The sequence below is a fragment of the Ooceraea biroi genome, chromosome 8, assembly GCF_003672135.1.
Source record: "Ooceraea biroi isolate clonal line C1 chromosome 8, Obir_v5.4, whole genome shotgun sequence".
Classification (NCBI taxonomy): domain Eukaryota; kingdom Metazoa; phylum Arthropoda; class Insecta; order Hymenoptera; family Formicidae; genus Ooceraea; species Ooceraea biroi.
This window is the reverse complement of record NC_039513.1, coordinates 15,756,248-15,774,774: the sequence shown is the minus strand read 5'-3', so window position 1 is coordinate 15,774,774 and position 18,527 is coordinate 15,756,248. Positions and strand designations below refer to the sequence as shown.

The window sequence follows — 18,527 nt, the reverse complement described above, 5'->3', positions numbered from 1 at the left end:
AATCTTCCAAGAAGAAACTTTTCCGATATCGCGAAGGAGAAACAAAATCTGGCGCAAGCGCGGTATCTGCGAAAAGTGCATATTCCTGTACATGATTCTCGTTGATAATGCCGTCAGTTCGGTCGCGAGTTTTGCCAGAACCGCTTCTATCAACGCGGTACCATCGACGCGGTATCTGCTTACCTTAATTGCGCTTTTACTGCTAAAAAATTGAGAAGAAGTAATTTTAAAAATTTCCGTCATGTAGAACGTCTTCTCGCTATATTTTGCGTTATCACGAAATCTATTGTAGAGTATCAAAACGTCACGGCAAAGCGATCCTGGGCGAGACTCATGATTTTGAATCGGAGCAAACGGCTTAACTCTGCAATGCGAAGTCCAAGATGAGACTCTGCAAGAAGAAATACAAATCCACGACACGGCTAACGTTTTCCACGTGTCGAGGGCAACGAGAATAAGTTGCTACAGAAGTCGCTCTCGTGCCGTTACAGATAATTGCCGTCGATGAGGCGGAAATGCGTCAATCTTTCCTCTTCACAAAGGTAAACGCAGCGTCAGAGAAGTGACTGAAATTTAGTCTTCTTTAATGTATTCAAAATTACTCTCTTATATTACTTCATTAAAATAAAAATACTTTTAATATATTTAAAAGTGTTAACATATTTTATAAATTTCATCTTAACAAATTTTATCTTGGCAAACTCTTTAATATATTCTGTCAAGCTTTTTGATACTTTATGCAATATTTTCGTTTGCGCATTCTGATATGCATGTATACGTGGCGAAATTGAGATTAATCTGAAAATGCAAACGCTAATCTGCTCCTTGGTGATGGTTCACGGGAACTATGGATGATGGTGAGGAGTCGGCCCGGACCGTAGAAACACCCGAAAGTTTACGCTCCGACGAAAGAGTTTATCGTCTCGGGTGGCGAAAATAGATCTCTCTGTTCCTCTTCGACGCTGCGTCGGCAGAAAAAAAGAGTCATTGGGACCAATACGCGTGCACACGTGAGCGGCGTGGGTCACATGCGCGTAAAATTTGCATCACCGGTGCCGACAAAACGTGATAATACGTGCGTCTCAGCTGTTATATGGAACTGCGCCATATAATGCATAAAAGATCAAACGGAAACGCAAGCAGAATACAGCTGTGTAAGGAGAAATACATGTTTCATAAAATTCGATGTATATATATTTCACACGCATGCATATTATGCTTTCCTCTTTGTTATGTTACGCGTGAAATACAAGGAATTAGCTTTTACTCATTGAAAATACTTGAAACTCATTGAAATAATAGTACAGAAATAATGCTGCCTTTTGTTTCTATTTCGCAAAGAATACGAATTATTAATAAAAATCAGAAGCTTGATGGCAATTCTCGATAATAAAGAAGAAACACCAAAGATTCCTTCTCATTTCGCAAATTATAAGTATAAAATAAATGAGGATAAAGGCTTTACTGACTCCAAAGCGTCGACTTCAAAGGATTCGCCTGACGGCATCGCGATGATCGTTTTGTAAATAGCGAAATGTAGAATGTCGCGATTCTACCTACGGCCCTGACATCGAATATTCGTGGTCGGCGAGAGAGAATCCAGCTTTCCGCAGATGCTGGAGTACTGGTGGATGGCGAGCAACGAGAGCAACGGACACAATGGCAGCAGCGACGTGGGGCTCGAGGAGGTCCTGCAGGACCCAGGATCGGTGATCCTGTTCGTCGGCTATCCACGGTGGCTGCTGTACTTCGCCGCCGCCTGTTGCATCCTCTTCATGCTGGTCGGCATCCCGGGGAACCTCATCACGGTGATCGCGCTGTTCCGCACAAAGAAGGTCAGTGTAATTGTAATTGTTCTGCAATCAATGCAACGACGTAATATCGTCTAAGAATAAACATGGGGAATCTGTTTTAAAATCATTTAAAAATTGCTTCTCCTAGGAAATTAATCGATTAGTTGATTTCTTGATCCGCTAATCAATTAGTTTGATCAAGCTAATTCTGAATTCAATTTAATTTAAAATTGAGTTAGTTAATTTAAATTATTATACATTAAATTGAAAGAAACTAGATGATTAGTGGAAATTATTTTCTCTACACAATGGCTTCGTTAGCATCATAGAAAAACAACAATGGCTCGTAGAAAGACGATACCGAGTTTGATATTATTACGAGTCTGTCTCAAGCTTTTCTTTCTAGAAAAATAATGCATGAAATAAATGCTTCGAGATGATCACAGAAAAATGTACAAGATACTGCGCTTTCCTGGAGATCTAGGAGACCTACGGAGATCATTTTGCGCTACTCGCGGCAATTTTCGCAATCCGTATTCGAGACAAGTTAAATACATTATACTGCATTCGCATTACACATGACGCACGGCTACTCGAGTTTCCGGTACGTTCTTGCACGCAGAAATCTTAAAAGTCGTCCGAGTGGTTCACCTCGAGCTATTATGCTTCTCTAGCCTTGCAAAGTGTTAATGAATACGTTGGTGAATTGTTAAACCACATAGATAATTCATCGATTAAACATATATTGTTTTACTATTACTTTCACAATATCGTTGCGTGATAAAATATATTTTTTTTTTATGAACAATCGGAAATGTCGCAAGCTACTGACGCAGGTTGTCGATACGATTCTACAACAAAGAACCTTTCCTTTCAATCATCAATGAGTTAAGTTTGGCATCGATTACGCGGAACCGCGGGCATATACACAATCGTGTGTTTTCACGAAGGTTCACGTACTCCGCTATATAATCGACGAGAACTAGAATTAAATCGGGAAGTCCCCATCAATTTCACTTCGTGTTTGCTTTATGAAATTTGAGCGGGGGTTTTATTCGGTAACTGAGCGAGTTAATTTCCGTGTCTTTCCGCGAGCACTTTGCTATTATTTATACATTACTGAGTATTTTTCAAAAATGTTTTTCTTTCCGTTCAAATTATATAATTAATGTCTTTAATGTGCTTATTACTACATAATAATTAGGTAAATAACAGATAATTAATTTGCGATACTAATCTTGTTACAGCTGAAGAATGCTACTGCAGTTTTTATCATGAATCTTTCGATATCGGACTTGATGTTCTGCTGCTTCAATCTACCTCTCGCAACTTCGACGTTCTGGCACAGCTCATGGATGTACGGTCCGCTTCTGTGTCGATTGTTTCCGCTCTTGAGATACGGCCTCGTTGCAGTCAGCCTCTTCAGCATTCTCGCGATCACAATCAATCGTTACGTCATGATCAGTCATCCTCGTCTCTACCCTACGTAAGTGGCCTCTCTTCTCCCTTGCGTCAACAAAATAATTTTATATATTCAACAAATATTGATAAAAATTAATTTTTTCCATTGTTAAAAACTAGTAAAACGCGTAAAATTTTTAAAGAGTTGTTACTTTCTCAATCGCCAAAATTTTTTAAAATTAGCAATCTCTCACTTTTTGTTATATCAAAAATTAATTGTTAAATGTTATTTCTTAGATTGTACAAAACAAGATACTTGATACCGATGGTTCTGATAATATGGATCGTTGCGTTCGGTGTGTTGATCGTCACGTGGTTCGAGCAATGGGGACATTTCGGATTAGATGCCGCTATCGGATCCTGTTCGATCCTACCGGATGTGAAAGGACGAAGCCCAAAAGAGTTCCTCTTCTTTCTCGCGTTCTTGATACCCTGCCTCGCCATCATCGTCTGTTACGCCAGGATTTTCTATATCGTTCGCGAAACCGCCTCGAAGAGCAGAGGTAGAGACAAGATCATCAACGTAGAGCCTACGGAAACCAGTGACGTAAGATCCGCTCATTTTTTGAAAAAAATATAATTATGATGAAAAAATTAGTAAAGTAAAAATCGGTAGAAGGACAAAATTTTGATGGTATTTAATTGTTCAAAAATCGCGAACTTTTTTAATTTATCAAGATGTATTATAATTGCGAACCGATTCATATCACGTTCGAATTTTAACGTGTCCTCTCGAATCGCAATTATTTTTTTAACAGCAACGATCTACATCCACGAGGAACCAGGAAGAGGAGCTCTCTGTCCTCTGCACTATTTCCTCACCGACGCAACCGATCTTTCTTCGTCCAGACGAGGAAGAAACGGATCTCGAGCTACCCTCGACATCTATCAACGAAGATACCTCGTGCACCAAGCAGCCGATCCACCACGAGCCGGATGTGGATAGCGCAACAGGATCACAACTAACAGAATCAACATCCAACGTCCAGGGAGATCCAATAAGTGCCAACATTTGCCTCGACCGAAACTCGAACAGCAACTTCAACTCCACTCTCCACTCGGGTCTGACGGAGGATATATCGTTCGTGGACGAGGAAGCGGACTTTGCGAAGACTTTCCAGAACCGGAACCAGAGTAAGCTGCAGCGGAAGTCGTCGAGGAATTCTTGCGGCCGGCTAGGAAGGCTGACCAGTCAGGCGTCTCTCATCGTGGAGCTGTCGCAGAGGATCGCTGGTGACGATCGCCTGGAACCACCGGAAGTCGCCGCATGTTCGGAAATATCCAAGCAATCGGCCACGAAGAAGAAGGCGCGTCGCAGGCAGTCAAAGTTCAAGAGCATCGGCAGAATGCGCAACATTGGCGAGTCCGTGCCCAGGATGTCCGCCAAGGACCGCCGGCTGCTGCAAATGATCCTTGTAATATTTGCGTCATTCCTGGTGTGCTACCTGCCGATCACCGTCGCGAAGCTCCTGCAGGACGCGATCGATTGGCGGGGCCTTAATATCGCCGGCTACATACTCATCTACCTGACGACCTGCATCAATCCTGTTATCTACGTTGTGATGAGCTCTGAATACAGAAGTGCGTACAAGTACGTGTTGCTATGCAAAGGCGAACGATCGACGAACAGAAAGCGGAAATCACCTGGTTTGCTGATGCCTGGTTGAATGTTAGGGAAATGAATAAATGTAGATGTAAGAATGATTAAATGAAATCAAAATGAAGTAAATAAAAAGATTCATAATTGCGGATAAAAATGGATGAAAATCTTTAAACGTGAATAAGAATAACTATAATATATATACAGAAATAGATGTAATAATAAATGTACGTCAATGTTTGATACAATGATGTAATGTACAATGAGAATATTAATTGTTGGCATTTTTCATATGTTTTTTTTTAATCGTGAAATATGATATTATTTTCGTTGCTAATGGTACTTTAATAATTGTTGACTTGCTAGTAAAATAAGTAGACGTAAAATAGCTTTCAAAAATAGTTTTATTAATTCTGACAAATACAAATTGAATAAAAGGGATGTATGAATTTATAATTTCTTTAATGGTGTCTATCATTCCTACTTAGAGCGCGCGCGTGTATTTATCATGGAATAATGGTAGTTATTCTTATACCTTTGCATCTTATCTGTTAATTAGACGATGACCAAAATCTAAATCTAAATAATCCTTCTTCATTAAGGAAAAAAGATTTATTCGTATTATCGTGTGTATATCTTCTGTCAGCGGTGCCTTAAACTTTTAATCGTTGCGAATATGTTCTCGATTTAAGACCGAAAATTGCTACTTTTACAAAATGTGAGCTTTAAGCTAGTTTTATATATTCTTGAAATTGTATTATAATATAATTAAATATATTCTATATTACAATAATTATAAATTATATCTTTGATAATTAACATCTTAAGAAAGAACCGCAATTAAAAATCGCTGATTTATACTGTACATATAAGTGCATTATCGGAAACAGTTATAACAGTTTAACATTCTTATAACGAGGTAGTTAAATAAGAAATTTCGTATATGTTACATGTTATATTAAATCTTATTTATACGCTCTTTACCATTCACTTGAGTTTAGCATTCTTTAAAGCAAAAATAAATTAATCTGTCATTCGGAATCTATACTCTTTTCCTATATTCTCTGAGAAAAGTTCGCTCTAATAGAGCATATTATATCTTCCCTGACAATTGGTCCTTTTGGTCCTTTTGATCCTTTCAGTCCATGTTTGATAATATATTAACTGGCAATATATGATCGTTCTCTCATTTTATTAGTATTACGTTCCCCACTTAATATTGATTTAAACAAGTTTATCTTTCTTTTATCTTCGTATTCGAGAAAATTGATTTAAAATTGTTAAAAATATTAAATTTGTCATAATGTCAGTTAAAAATGTATCTAAAGGACTGAAAGGGGACGGATTAATACTGATATTAGCCTCTCGCTAATTGTATTCAATTTCTACCCAAGATTAGGCGGTATCGCCGCTTGTACCGTGCTAATATTCATGCCAGGTGGCCAGTTTTTGTCCATCTTTTCATCATTGGAAGCGGTCTTCGGTGTGATCTTCGTGATGTCTAGTGAGTCGCTGTCTTTATTCTTATAGTGTAGCACTCCAGCTGCAATCCCCATGCCTATCCCTCCGAACACCATTATCCATTTCATGAAGCTGCAAATCGATATAATAAAATTATTACTTTTTCTTGCAATATCGATAAACAAATTTAAAAACAATTATGAGTTGTTATTCATTTATGAGAATTATATATCTATATTGTTGAAGAAATCAATTGCTTGATGTGTCATAATTATAAGATTGAATAATTGTATATTAACAATGCATTAAATATAATTATGCAAAAAAGCAAAGAGCACTTACTTAACCACCGCAATCAGCTTGAATACCAACTTCACCTTGTTGACGTACTCATCATCGAGAAGTATACCTTCCTCCACCCAGAAGAGCGGTAGCAACGCCTCCGGGAAGTTCTTCATCAGCTTGAACTTCGCTACCGGTTGTATGAACATGTTGAACTGCAGTCGCTTGTGTGCGAGTAGCGGCGTGGCTGTCATCGGCTCGAAATCCATGTCGATTTCATGTTCCTCCTGTTAATGGAAACGCTCATCCAGTGTTCATACAAGCTGAGCAACAACTTATTTGAAACCTTAAAATGTCGTTGATGACATGTTGTTTACCTGAGTCGGACGCAAGCCGTCCACCATTTCCAAGTACTTCGGGTCGGATTGGTAAAAGTGCGGCAGGGATCCGATTATAGGTACGCCCAGACACTTTGTCATGTCGTAGAGATTCTTCGTCAAGCAAGTCTCCGGGGTCGGGCAGAAACACTTCTCCCTAGGATTTGTGCTCATGTCGCCCAAATCCGCCGTGTAATGGAGGGTGTTGACGCCTGTAAAATTCGAAAAGAAATATACAAATATAATGCAACAAAAATCTGATTGCTACTTGCTATTTTACTTGTCCACGTCGAACGCATACCTTTAACTTTGCTGTGATGGCTATAATGCGCACTGAGACTGCGACAGATCTCGTATCCGAACGATACGATGTCGTCGTCCGGTCCGAATAGCGCTGGGAAGATTGTTGAGTCGGTGCCATTGAATTCGTTGCAATGGTCCTCCGGCCAGATGTCTAACGCGGGTTTTCCGGCGAATTCTAGGACGCGGCCAACATCCTTGTAATTCTTGGTCCCCCGCAGGACCTTCATACGGTCCGGCCTGACGCTGTGGTTTTGCTGTAAAAGTTACAGTCACGTTTAGATTATGTGAGAAATGTCGATGATCCTCTCCTTGTATTGCTGCGTTAGGTATTCTTGCGTGATATCTGCGCGATAATCCGCTTCTACTCGCAACGGAATTGCGGTCAGATGCCGTAATAACAGCACGTGCGTCTATCTCTATGCGTGACTCACTTCTTTTTTAACATTCAATTAGCCCGATGATTTATCTACTCATCAACTTGCGTCCGGGAGATCGGAAGTGCTGAAGCTGCACTGGAATTGGAACTGATGAATTCAGTTGAAATTTATTTTCTAAAATTTACTCAAAATCTGAAAAAATTCTTTGAAATATACTAAAGCACCGTTTTTAAAAACTTATAAAGTAATAAAAAACAATTCCTTTAATATCTTAATTACAGATTATTCCAGCTGATTCACGATATTTAAGAGACTCTAATAAACGTTGCTGGAAACAATTATGGCAAGACAAGTAAATGAGTAGTCTTCGCTTGGATCTTTCAAGAATCTTCAATCAATTCACTCAGATTTAATAAATGCATCTACGATCGTGTCTCCAGTCGCAGTATATATCATAATAATAAAATCAAAGATTTACATTTAAATTAATAAAATTAATAAAAATAAAAAAGTTATTACTATTACTATAATAATAATTATTATTATTATCGTAATCACTATCATTGTAATAATAATCATTATTAATCCTCTCTAAAACAAGGGCTGCTTTCTCTTACCCCGCCGAAGAGGGAGAACTTGTAACGATTCTCGCCGTCCGGTACCAGATCCTTCGCTTCAGTCTTCAGCACGTTGCACACCGCCGCTCCAGCGAAGTCCGTCACCGTGCAGTCGATGGGCAGACCGTCAAAGAGTATATCCTTTGCTTTGGCTTTAATGAATATAGAGGATGGATTGTGGAAGATACTGTTTACCGCCTTGCCTGAAATATTCAACAGAAAATTTTAGCTTGCACGATTACCTGAAAAAGAAGAAATATCAACGACACCGATCGTGTTTTTCATTGAAGCTAAGGTATTTTCTTTTATTTTCTTTTATTTCCCTCTTCGTGAAGATGAAACTTAATCGCCCCCGCGAGCGATGCGACAACGATCAAGATCTCATGAGTAATTCACACGGTCACCAAAGGTGCACGTACGCTACGTAGAAAACCATATCTCACGTTCCACTTTAAACGTTCCGGCATGCGTTATAGCCGACCCTGTGCAATACGAGGCCCGACCGCAATCGATACGCGACATTGAAAGAAGAAATAATGGAAGCACCATCCCCCATATATAAATCGTACGTGCGTACCGATAACCCCGATCGCGGAGGCCTTCTCCCTCAGGGTGGCCTGCACCATGCCCAGGATCATGAGGTGCGGTACCACCAATTCCTCTTCGCCCGTCAATCCATTGCTCTTCTTGGGATTCCAGTTCCACGTGTTCATTAAACTGTACTCGACGGTATCATCCGCCTCATTGTCGACGAGGTCCAGCTTCACCTTCCACTCGCTGAAGCAGATGTGTGTGTGTCCGAGTTGGACAATTTTGGTAAATTTTGAAGAAACTTACGAGAATCCAAGAATATTTTCTTCTTGCGGATTTAAATTCAGATCGATAAAGGTGAAAGTGGATACGTCCGTAAAAGTGAAGGGCAAACATAGAAAAATTTTAGTAATTTTTGGTGAAGATGCGGAATAAGTAAGGTAGCGGTAAAATAGTAGATTTCCCGCTTTCAATCACAGGTTGTTTAATGATATTAATTTGTTTTTTTAATTTTCTTGCACTCTCTTGTATCATGATTGTGGTTACAAGTGACTCACTCGTAGAAGAACGGCCCAACTTCTTGCAACTTCGGCTTTTGGCCTTGTGCAATCTCCTCCGGGTTGGTCACATTGAATACGTAGACTTTGAAGTCCAGCGCAAACGGGACGGTAGTCCACATGTCGCGTACCTCGTTACCGGGCTTCAGACAGATTTGCTGTAGTATACATTAGACCTTGTTAGTTTGCGATCAGAATAAACGAGGTAAAAGAAAGATACGCGCTTCCAAAGATTTTATAATTTTAAAATACAAGATCTCTCTCTCTTTCTTGGTCCCTCCATGCTTTAAATATGGTTTCAGATGATTTTAAAACAAGGTCCAAGAAGTAATTAAATAACAGGTTGAATTAATTCCATTATCCTTGGATCGGAGACCAAAACGCAATAAAACAATATGATTGTTATGTTACAATTGTAACTATTATAACAGCGGTTAATAATGTAGGATTCAAGGATTTGCCAATGTATACTTTCGCACAATGACTTGAATGTTTCGTGATGTCGAACTGCAACATCCACTTAATTCAGGCATGTATGTAGAATTTTTAAGTATAAGTTGAGATTTAATTACAACAAAAATGAAAATTAATATTACAGAAACGATTAAACGAAATATTATGTAACAAAATTGTACACAAATATGAAAACAATTAAATGTTTCTCTGTAATAAGAAAAATTTGTTAATATTCTCTAAATTTGGTTTTACCGCAGGATGATATATTGATAAGAATGAAACTTAGAAAAGCAATTACTAACACATTCCTAAGTTAATTACTCGAGGCACGCAAGAATAAAAAAGCATGATAATCTACCATAAAATTATTGAATAAATAATGATTTGAGACTCTCGTCGCAATTAGTTGCCCAATAGTAGCAATTAGCGCGGTATATTACCGTAATTGTTAGAAAAAATTAAGCTTAATTCGCAAATAAGAACACTATGAAGTCTAGTTATTTTAGCTGTATGCACTCTAATAATAGAAAACAATAATGTTCCGCATCAAAATGACATAACGTATATATGATGAAAATTAATTTTAATGCATAATTCCAGAATTGCTATATAAAATAATAGTACACATTTCTCTTGTAGGTTTTTGCAAGAACAGCAAAATATGTAATATGTAATTATTTAATTTAATATCAGAAACAAAATTCATTAAAAATCTTGCTTACCTTTTTGATCCCCCATTTAAGCATATTAGGAAATCCGCACCAACCGAATAAAATGCCGCCGACGAACATACATACACCGCCAATACAGAGCTTCTTTATGGACACCATGCTAACGCTCTGCAAAAATTCCGGGTAATATTTAGACACAAAAGCACGATCGAATCAAAACAGATATTCTAAACGTATACACAAGAATTACAACGTATTATTGCATGATTATTACTTATTAGAATTTAATATTAATCAATCTCGACACCTTTCACCATTCAATTCAGAAATATCATAACGATGTTTTAAAAAGTCTTAAAAAGGAACGCTAGTTATCAGAAACTTCGTCTCTGAAGCACTTGTGCTCTTCAACAGACATCAGCTTCGTTTCCGCAGATTTGCAGATAATTCTCAAGTCACGATTTCGATATTAAACAATCAAGACCTTAGTGTGAGCTTCGAGGACCCGGAGCACTCTGTCGAACAATCTGCCAAACGGAACTACATACAGCAACTTCGTACGTTTTAAAATATCGTGAGTTCTTCGAAGTACGCGAACGGCACCGTCATATACACGTCGTTTCGAGACTTTTTGCTTGTTCTTATTGGTTTTTCGCATCACTGCAATTTCGGATAAAAACCATCTTTTGCTCACTGCACTGTCCAAGTCCGTCTGGTGTAATCTTTAAAATTGTCTTAATCAGTCTATCATCGTTCGTGAGAAATTCTCTAATGTGTATAAAATAGAACGCAATATGTATGAAAGCGTATAAAAGATATCGTTAAATATTACCAAATACATATGGCATTAAAAGTATTATACGAATAAGGACATCGTCAAACTGAAATTCATTCGCACATTTATCCATCAGCCAATTTCCGCGTCGATCAAAATCACAAAGGGAGTCGTACGATCGCGCTAAAATCCCAATTGCTCAAACCCTCCTTCACTCAAAGCTTCCTTTTTGCGCAGAACACAGTATGAGTCTCATTTTCTTCTCGCAAAACGAGCCGAGCATAGTGTTCGAAGTCCCGTATTTCGGTTCTTATCGATAGTCGAATGAAGAAATAAATTCGCGGATCGCGACGCGGAGTGGGCAACCCTCGACCCTCTTCGAGTGGTATCGTCTTCGCACCTGTGCGGTTTCCTCCTGGCCGATTTCTTCACGCCACCCTCGTCGCCGTGGATCGTGCGCGGCTCGTCGCGTACCAACTGTCCGCGCGATAATGACACCGACGTCTTACAGCAGAGCCGGCGTCGGCGTACTCCTGCTCGACCCCGTCGTAGACTTCTTCCGCGTCTCTAATGGAACGGCATCTTGAGCATCGGATACACTGACGACAACGACGACGATGCGATCGAAAATGCGCAATTTATGCTGACTCTGCAGGTTCGTGACTCGGTCACGTTGAGAGACCCTCTAATCAGAGTCACGAAATGAGAGTTGAATTAAGGCAGACGCGAAAAGCGATGGCTGTCAATTTTTTATACTGCTGAATAATGTACATTGATTTGGTAATTATATATGATACATAGATCGAAAGTATGTAAGAGTATGTTATTATTTTGGAAATATAAAGTAGAAAATTAATTAGATAAAGATACGTTATGCATTATTTCAGCGTTATTTTAAATTGCACGTTACCTTAACTTGGTCGTCCGTTTCGTATTTTTTTCTGCAGAACCTTGCAGAAATATATTGTAATCGATAATTTTCCGTTTTACAATTAAAATCGAAAATATTATTATTTCTATAAAATAGTAACTGTTTTGCGATTAGAGATCATAATAGAAAAATTAAACAATCGCGATTATACTAAAATTCCCTATTTTTATTTAACTTTCTTAAATGGAAATCTTTGATGAATACGCGTGATCGGAAAACATACATAAATTACAATAATACGATGTATTGTAACGGCTATGCTCTAAAATTAAAGTGTTAGATTACGTACTATCCTCATAAAATCTAAAAGTAATATTTAATTCTATTTAAATCCTGTTTTAAATACTCTAATAGCGTGTACAATTACGGCGGCGTTTTGCTGGTATAGTCACGACTAATCCATGAGAAATTAATCGATAGAGAAGCAATTAAGAAGCATTAATTTTTAAATATAATACTATTTTCTATAATGCCTAAGTATTATAATAATGCAACAGTAATTATTTAATTACACATCGCGATAATCTACTACTAAAATAGATATATCAAAATATTGCAATTCACGTAACAATCCTCTCTGAATTATCATTTTCAACACATCACGAGCTAAATTATTAGTATCGCGCAACTAATGTCACCCCGTTTATTATTCAGCGTTTATACCAGTGACGAGCTATCATCATTCCCTTATTAATCAATGTTAAGTGGTATTTCGCTAGCTGGTATAGTACTGATACTTGGTTTCTGGTGCATATTATTTTCCTCCTTGCTTTTTGTCGACGGTACAACATTTTCCGTATTTTGCTCTTTGCAGTATCTCATAGCGGCGACGATCATCATGCCTGTTCCACTCAACATAATGAGCCACATTATTATTCTGCAAAGATAGAAAATAGATAAGACAATCACGATGGCTTTAACGTAAAAGTACTTAAATTTGCTGCAAAAAGGCACTACTTTGCAAGACTGTCAATTCTCCGTGTTCATTCCACGCATACAATGTCAGACATTCTTGTAAAGTTATTAAACACAGAATGATTTAAAAAGTTATTAAAATATGATGTCATAAGAAAGGTGGAGAATTTGTCAAGAAATCTATTATTAAAGAACGTACAAAATATAATATATCTTATATTTTTCTTAATAGTAGTGGCTTTATTATATCTTATTATTGAATAAGAATAATGAGAAATATATATTAAAAAATACAACAATAAGAAGAAATATTTTCGATTCGGTAACACTACTCACCGCGCGACCAAAATTTGCAAGTACGCAATTTTCAGCGGTTTTATGAGAATATTCCCGAGCTCGAGTCCGTCCTCTATCCAGAATATCGGGAAAAGCGCTTCTGGAAAAGAGTCCATCAGCTTGAGCTTGGGAACGGGGCCGACCAACACGTTGAACTGAATCTTCTTGTACGCTCTTATTGGCGTGCCTGTCATCGGCTCAAAGTCGAAAGTCATCTGGTGTTTCATCTGTATAGACATCGTGTTTCGTCAGTCCTTATCAAATTGTAAAATTGTTATTATGGCTGTTCCGTAGACTTACAGGATCGGGATTCAAGCCGTCGATCATCTCGTAATACCGCGGATCGGAATTATAAAAATGAGGCAGGCTTATTCTCATGGGCACGCCTAAGCACGGTCCTGCGTTGAACACGTTCTTTGGCATGCATCCCTCGGGCTCGACACACAGGCACTTCATATCCTTGTCCATGGTTGGATCTCCCATGTCTGACGTGTAGTGCAATGTCTTGAAACCTGCATGGAAAAATTCTATAAGTCGAAATTGTCTGACAAATTGTCTTGTTAAGTTAATTATTAAATTTAGGAAATATCCAATTTTTAATGTTTAATATCACACGTGTCTTATACCACAGGGCCAACGTAATTTAACTTTTCTAAATTTGAATTTAAAATTCTTTAAAGCTATTGTTTAGATATATTACTTTGAATCTAATGAAATTATTAATAAATAATAGATTCTTGTATTAAAGAAACATTTGTAGAATCTATTCAAAGAAGACAGCTCTCCTTTATGAAAAAATTATACCTTGGACAGTTCCTGGTCCAACGTAATAGGCGGCTATACTTCGGCAAATATCTGGGAAGTGTGCCCAGACATCTTTTTCCTTGGTGAGGAACGGTGGAAAGATGGTTCCATCCGTACCACGAAAATCGTTGCAAGGACTGTCGGACCATACGTTCATCTTCGTTTCATTTCCTAAGGTCAGCACACGGCCAACATCTTCGTAATTCTTGATGCCACGCAGTACTCTGATGCGTTCCGGTAGATAAGATCCGTTTGCCTAAGACAATATAATAAATTTAAGAACTGCGTTCATACAAAAATATCATTAAAATTATTCTCGCAGAGAGACATGGAAATATAAATATTCGAAATATTAAAATAATGACGTATTTTCGTTTTAATGACAAAAGCACTATTATTTTATTTTTCTATGTAATAATATTTTGGAATAAAACAAATGCGTACCACAGCAAGATAACCGTATCTAATCAAGTCACCCTCTTCGATTAATCCCGCATCTTTTCTTTCCTTTAGAGATGCACATACTGCGGATCCAGCAAAGTCCGTTACGGAACAGTCGAACGTTATGCCACGAAAAAATAGATCTTTCACAGTGGTTTTGATAAATATCGACTCGGGTTTTTTGAAAATACTCTCGAGTGCCTTATCTAAAGCCAATACTGTGTGTAATAAATTGTAATGATATACATATCTTCTTCTTTAATTTTTGCAGATACATACTAACGATTGCTATCGCTCCTGGCTTGTCCCTTAGAGTGACCAGGACTATCGCTATCATAATAGGATGAAACGAGCAGATCTCCGTTTCCTCTGACATGATGCTCTTCTCCCGATTAAAGTGCCAAACTTGTCGTAAACTATACTCGACACTGTCATCTGCATCTCGATCTTCGATGTTCTCCTTATCGCGATACAAGCTGAAAACATAAAAAATTAAATATAAATGGGAAAATCAGATCCCGCCCTTTATAAATGATTTTATTTATTCATGATAATAATAAATTAATTAATTATATAAAATCACTACTGTGATTTGTATTATGTACATATAAAATTACTCACTCATAGTGAAATGGTCCTATTTCTTGAACAATCGGCTTCGCTCCTGACTTGATTTCAATAGGATTAGTCACGTTGAAGACATAGATATTAAAATCCAGCGGTTGCGGAAGTTTCTCCCAAAAACCGCGCATTTCCGAGCCCTTCTTCAGTCTAACTTGCTGTAAATTTATGAAATTTAGTATTTTTATGAATGAATTTAGGGGAATGAATTTCCCTTTTCTTAAATTGCATTATGTAAACGGAAAATGTTATAAGAAATAAACTCTTTTATATTTTTAGCGCATAAAATATAATAATAACTATACTATATTTTATTATTTAGTATTTAGAAACAATTTTTGATAAGTTGAAAATGTTCGGTATAAAGGTTATTACTTACAGATTTAACTTGCGATTTCAGTATAGCAGGAAATACCAAACTGTAGCTGATAAGTCCGATAGAAAATGTGCAGGAACCGACAATTCCGAGTTTTTTTATAGACACCATATTATAAATCTGAGAACACACACCACGAACACTTTTTGGATTAAACTTTCTAGGCCATTCCTGATAACAAATTATCAACACCTTGTAACGCGTAGCACGATGCTTAGGATTCTGCCGATCGCAAAAACGGATAATAAATGCTTTAAATTCAGATTACACATTTTGTCGTTCATCCCATGTATAACACGACATGTCACTTTGTTCTTCATATATAGCCGTGCAGAAAATAATTCTTAAAAAATTTCCATTTCTTGGAAATGTCAAAAATCTTGGTTTTCAAAATAGACGCAATATTTGATTTTTAATTTTAATAACATCTCGATATTTAAAATAGATTTTCAATTTTTAATAAAATGTTAATTTCTAAATTCTTCAGCTTTTATAAAACCTTTAATTTTTCAAATTTTGTATTGTAGTTTTCAGAGAAAATACATTTAATTAATTTTTAAAAATCTGACAAACTCAAGTTTTTAAGTTAATAAAATTTCAATTTTTTTAATTGACGAAATTCTGAATTTTCAAGATTTTATCTCGATCTTCAAGATTATCAAAAATATCCTCAATTTCTGCAATTATCACTCTTTTAATTAATTTTCTTAATCTTCAAAAATTTTATATTTTATAGTTTCTTTTCTTTTGTCACATTGATAATATTATATATTATCCTCACGAGACATCTCTTGCACACCTGAGAAAAGACTTCTTTAAAGAATTCGTGTGGTCGAAGAATGTTCTCTTCCTTCGACGCGTCTTGCGTTTTGACTTCTAAACCTTCGTTGGTCCTCAGCAATTCTTATCGATGAACTACCCGTTCCTCCAACTTGTTTTCACATTCAGTTTTCATGTTCTCACAAATACATACTTATCTTTGATCGTCAACTCACCCTGATTCGTTGGCATCAGTGCTTCGCGGCTGCGCGATCAACAGCTTTTGGATAGATTTATTGGACTACGATAAAGATACTACCCCCACAACACTACAAGGAGTTCTTGTGGATATTGCGCGATATTTATATTTCCTGATTTTAGCGATTTAAAAATAGTTGAAGCAATTTTATGTCAAAAATTGCAGCTAATTGCAAAGTGCGAATAAGGGGAGGATATAATTATCTGTGAATTTGAAATGTGGCAAAGTTTGTATCGATAAAGAATATGCAAAATGCAAAAAAAATATTAAATTTGTGATATCAAAACGAAGCATGTATATTTAAGATAATATAAAATTCAACATTTTTTTATAATCATATTTTTCATAAAATTTGGGATTGCTATTTTGGGGATTTCTGCCAAACAATTGAAAATATTGATATATATAAATGTCCAAATGCAAAACAGAAGTTTATAAATAATAAATTAAAAATAATCATTTAAATTCTTTAAAGATTCAAGGAATTTAAAGAGAGATTTTGTTTAATTTTTAAACAAAAAATTAACTGCAATTATATTATTTCTTAAATAATATAAACTTGCTATATATGTGAGTATACAGAAATGTCTAAAAATAAAATATTCATTTATATATCAATATTCTGAGATATTCTATTATTCAGCTAAAAGAAGACAAAAATATGTTCGATTTTGGCATAAAAGATTCACCCAATAGGTATAGAGAGAAAGGCAGAATAATTTTATTCTGTAAGGTAATCTGTTTCAACGTTTCAATTGGCCTCCGAGTTCATTTCTTTCGATCGCGACGATACTTCTCGCCTTTAAGTCGGCATAGATCTGCGCCTTTGGTGTCAAGTATAACGCCTATAGAGCGCGAAAGGCGCCGAAGGATCTATTAAATATGAGCTCGCTATAGATGCTGTGCAGCACTTGCTAGCCTGCGAGCAGCTGTTATCTACCGTAGACGTAGTTATCATAACCGAGGTCCCATTAAAAGAAACCGTATATACAAAAGGAAGGTAAAGCTCATGCGTGAGCAGAGTCTAAAGACTCATTTGTTACTTTCTTAAAGAAACTGCTTCGAAACTTCTGCAAGCATGGATTTCCAAAAAGTAATAATCGATATATATATAACAACTATAGAAACATTTGCGAACGCACGACGCGAACAGAAGTATTCTGACAACTAATTATGTTTAAATACAGTAATTCTCCATCCCCTAATTCTCCCAGAAAAACGCAAAACTTTTAATGATACGAATATATAAAGAAAGAAGAAAAATATATAAATTATACCGATATATATCTCTTTTACAGTAGCAAAAGTGATTAATATTTGAACCGTTATTAGCCGAATTGAACAGAAATACAAATTGTAATTTTCGCATTTTTGCAAGCAGTAAGTTCTCTCAATTTAGTTCAGAAAAATTTAGTTTTTATATATTTGGAATATTTCGATTTATAAAAAATGAAAAAATAAAAATGCCATTAAGAGAGAAAACACTATAGCTCAATTTTATCTTTACACATTATTTTTTTCTTCTCAAATCTCCCGCTTTTAATTATTAATCTCAAATAATCTCATATCATTAATTTTAAATAATATTCCGACTTAATGCATGTAATAATAAATTACATAATTAAATCGTAGAACAGAATATTGAATGCATAAGAGAACTCGGTTCTTTCGACGGCGATTTACGTCACGCAAACTATAAGTTACACTCAACGTCCGCATTGTTACTTAACTTCGTGTCGAGTTACTTAATAATTACTTAGCAATTAGCTGCAATTTTTGGCATAGAATTACTTCAGCCGTGTTTTAATCGGTTAAAATCAGGAA

At 36.5% G+C, this 18,527-nt stretch overlaps 2 protein-coding genes and 1 long non-coding RNA gene across 7 annotated transcripts; 2 read left to right on the top strand and 1 right to left on the bottom strand.

The window, feature by feature from the left end:
* Window positions 1-5,877, top strand: LOC105280019 (G-protein coupled receptor moody). 5 transcript variants are annotated; one of them, XM_011340191.3, is made up of 6 exons: window positions 1-220; window positions 293-542; window positions 1,614-1,835; window positions 3,041-3,279; window positions 3,492-3,801; window positions 4,013-5,877. In XM_011340191.3, exons 2-6 carry the CDS (start codon window positions 516-518, stop codon window positions 4,919-4,921), a joined length of 1,707 nt encoding a protein of 568 aa, XP_011338493.1. In that variant the 5' UTR covers window positions 1-220; window positions 293-515; the 3' UTR covers window positions 4,922-5,877. The 5 variants fall into 5 exon arrangements, with proteins under 5 accessions (XP_011338493.1, XP_011338489.1, XP_011338512.1 ...); XM_011340187.3 differs by having other exon boundaries at window positions 1-542; XM_011340210.3 differs by having other exon boundaries at window positions 2-542; window positions 1,531-1,835.
* LOC105280335 lies at window positions 5,243-15,805 on the bottom strand. Its single transcript, XM_026972088.1, is given in 20 exon segments — window positions 5,243-6,447; window positions 6,658-6,884; window positions 6,975-7,186; window positions 7,276-7,531; window positions 8,272-8,474; window positions 8,849-9,048; window positions 9,360-9,517; window positions 10,538-10,654; window positions 11,662-11,685; window positions 11,688-11,771; window positions 11,773-11,852; window positions 11,855-11,944; window positions 12,885-13,069; window positions 13,444-13,670; window positions 13,744-13,955; window positions 14,248-14,503; window positions 14,692-14,906; window positions 14,968-15,164; window positions 15,310-15,467; window positions 15,689-15,805. Coding segments are annotated over 20 exon segments (3,417 nt in total). The 5' UTR covers window positions 15,797-15,805; the 3' UTR covers window positions 5,243-6,239.
* On the top strand, window positions 9,524-10,517 carry LOC109611037. Its single transcript, XR_002193358.2, has 2 exons — window positions 9,524-9,892; window positions 10,073-10,517. It is a non-coding gene; the product is annotated as an uncharacterized LOC109611037 (long non-coding RNA).
* Window positions 15,806-18,527: the final 2,722 nt, after the last annotated feature.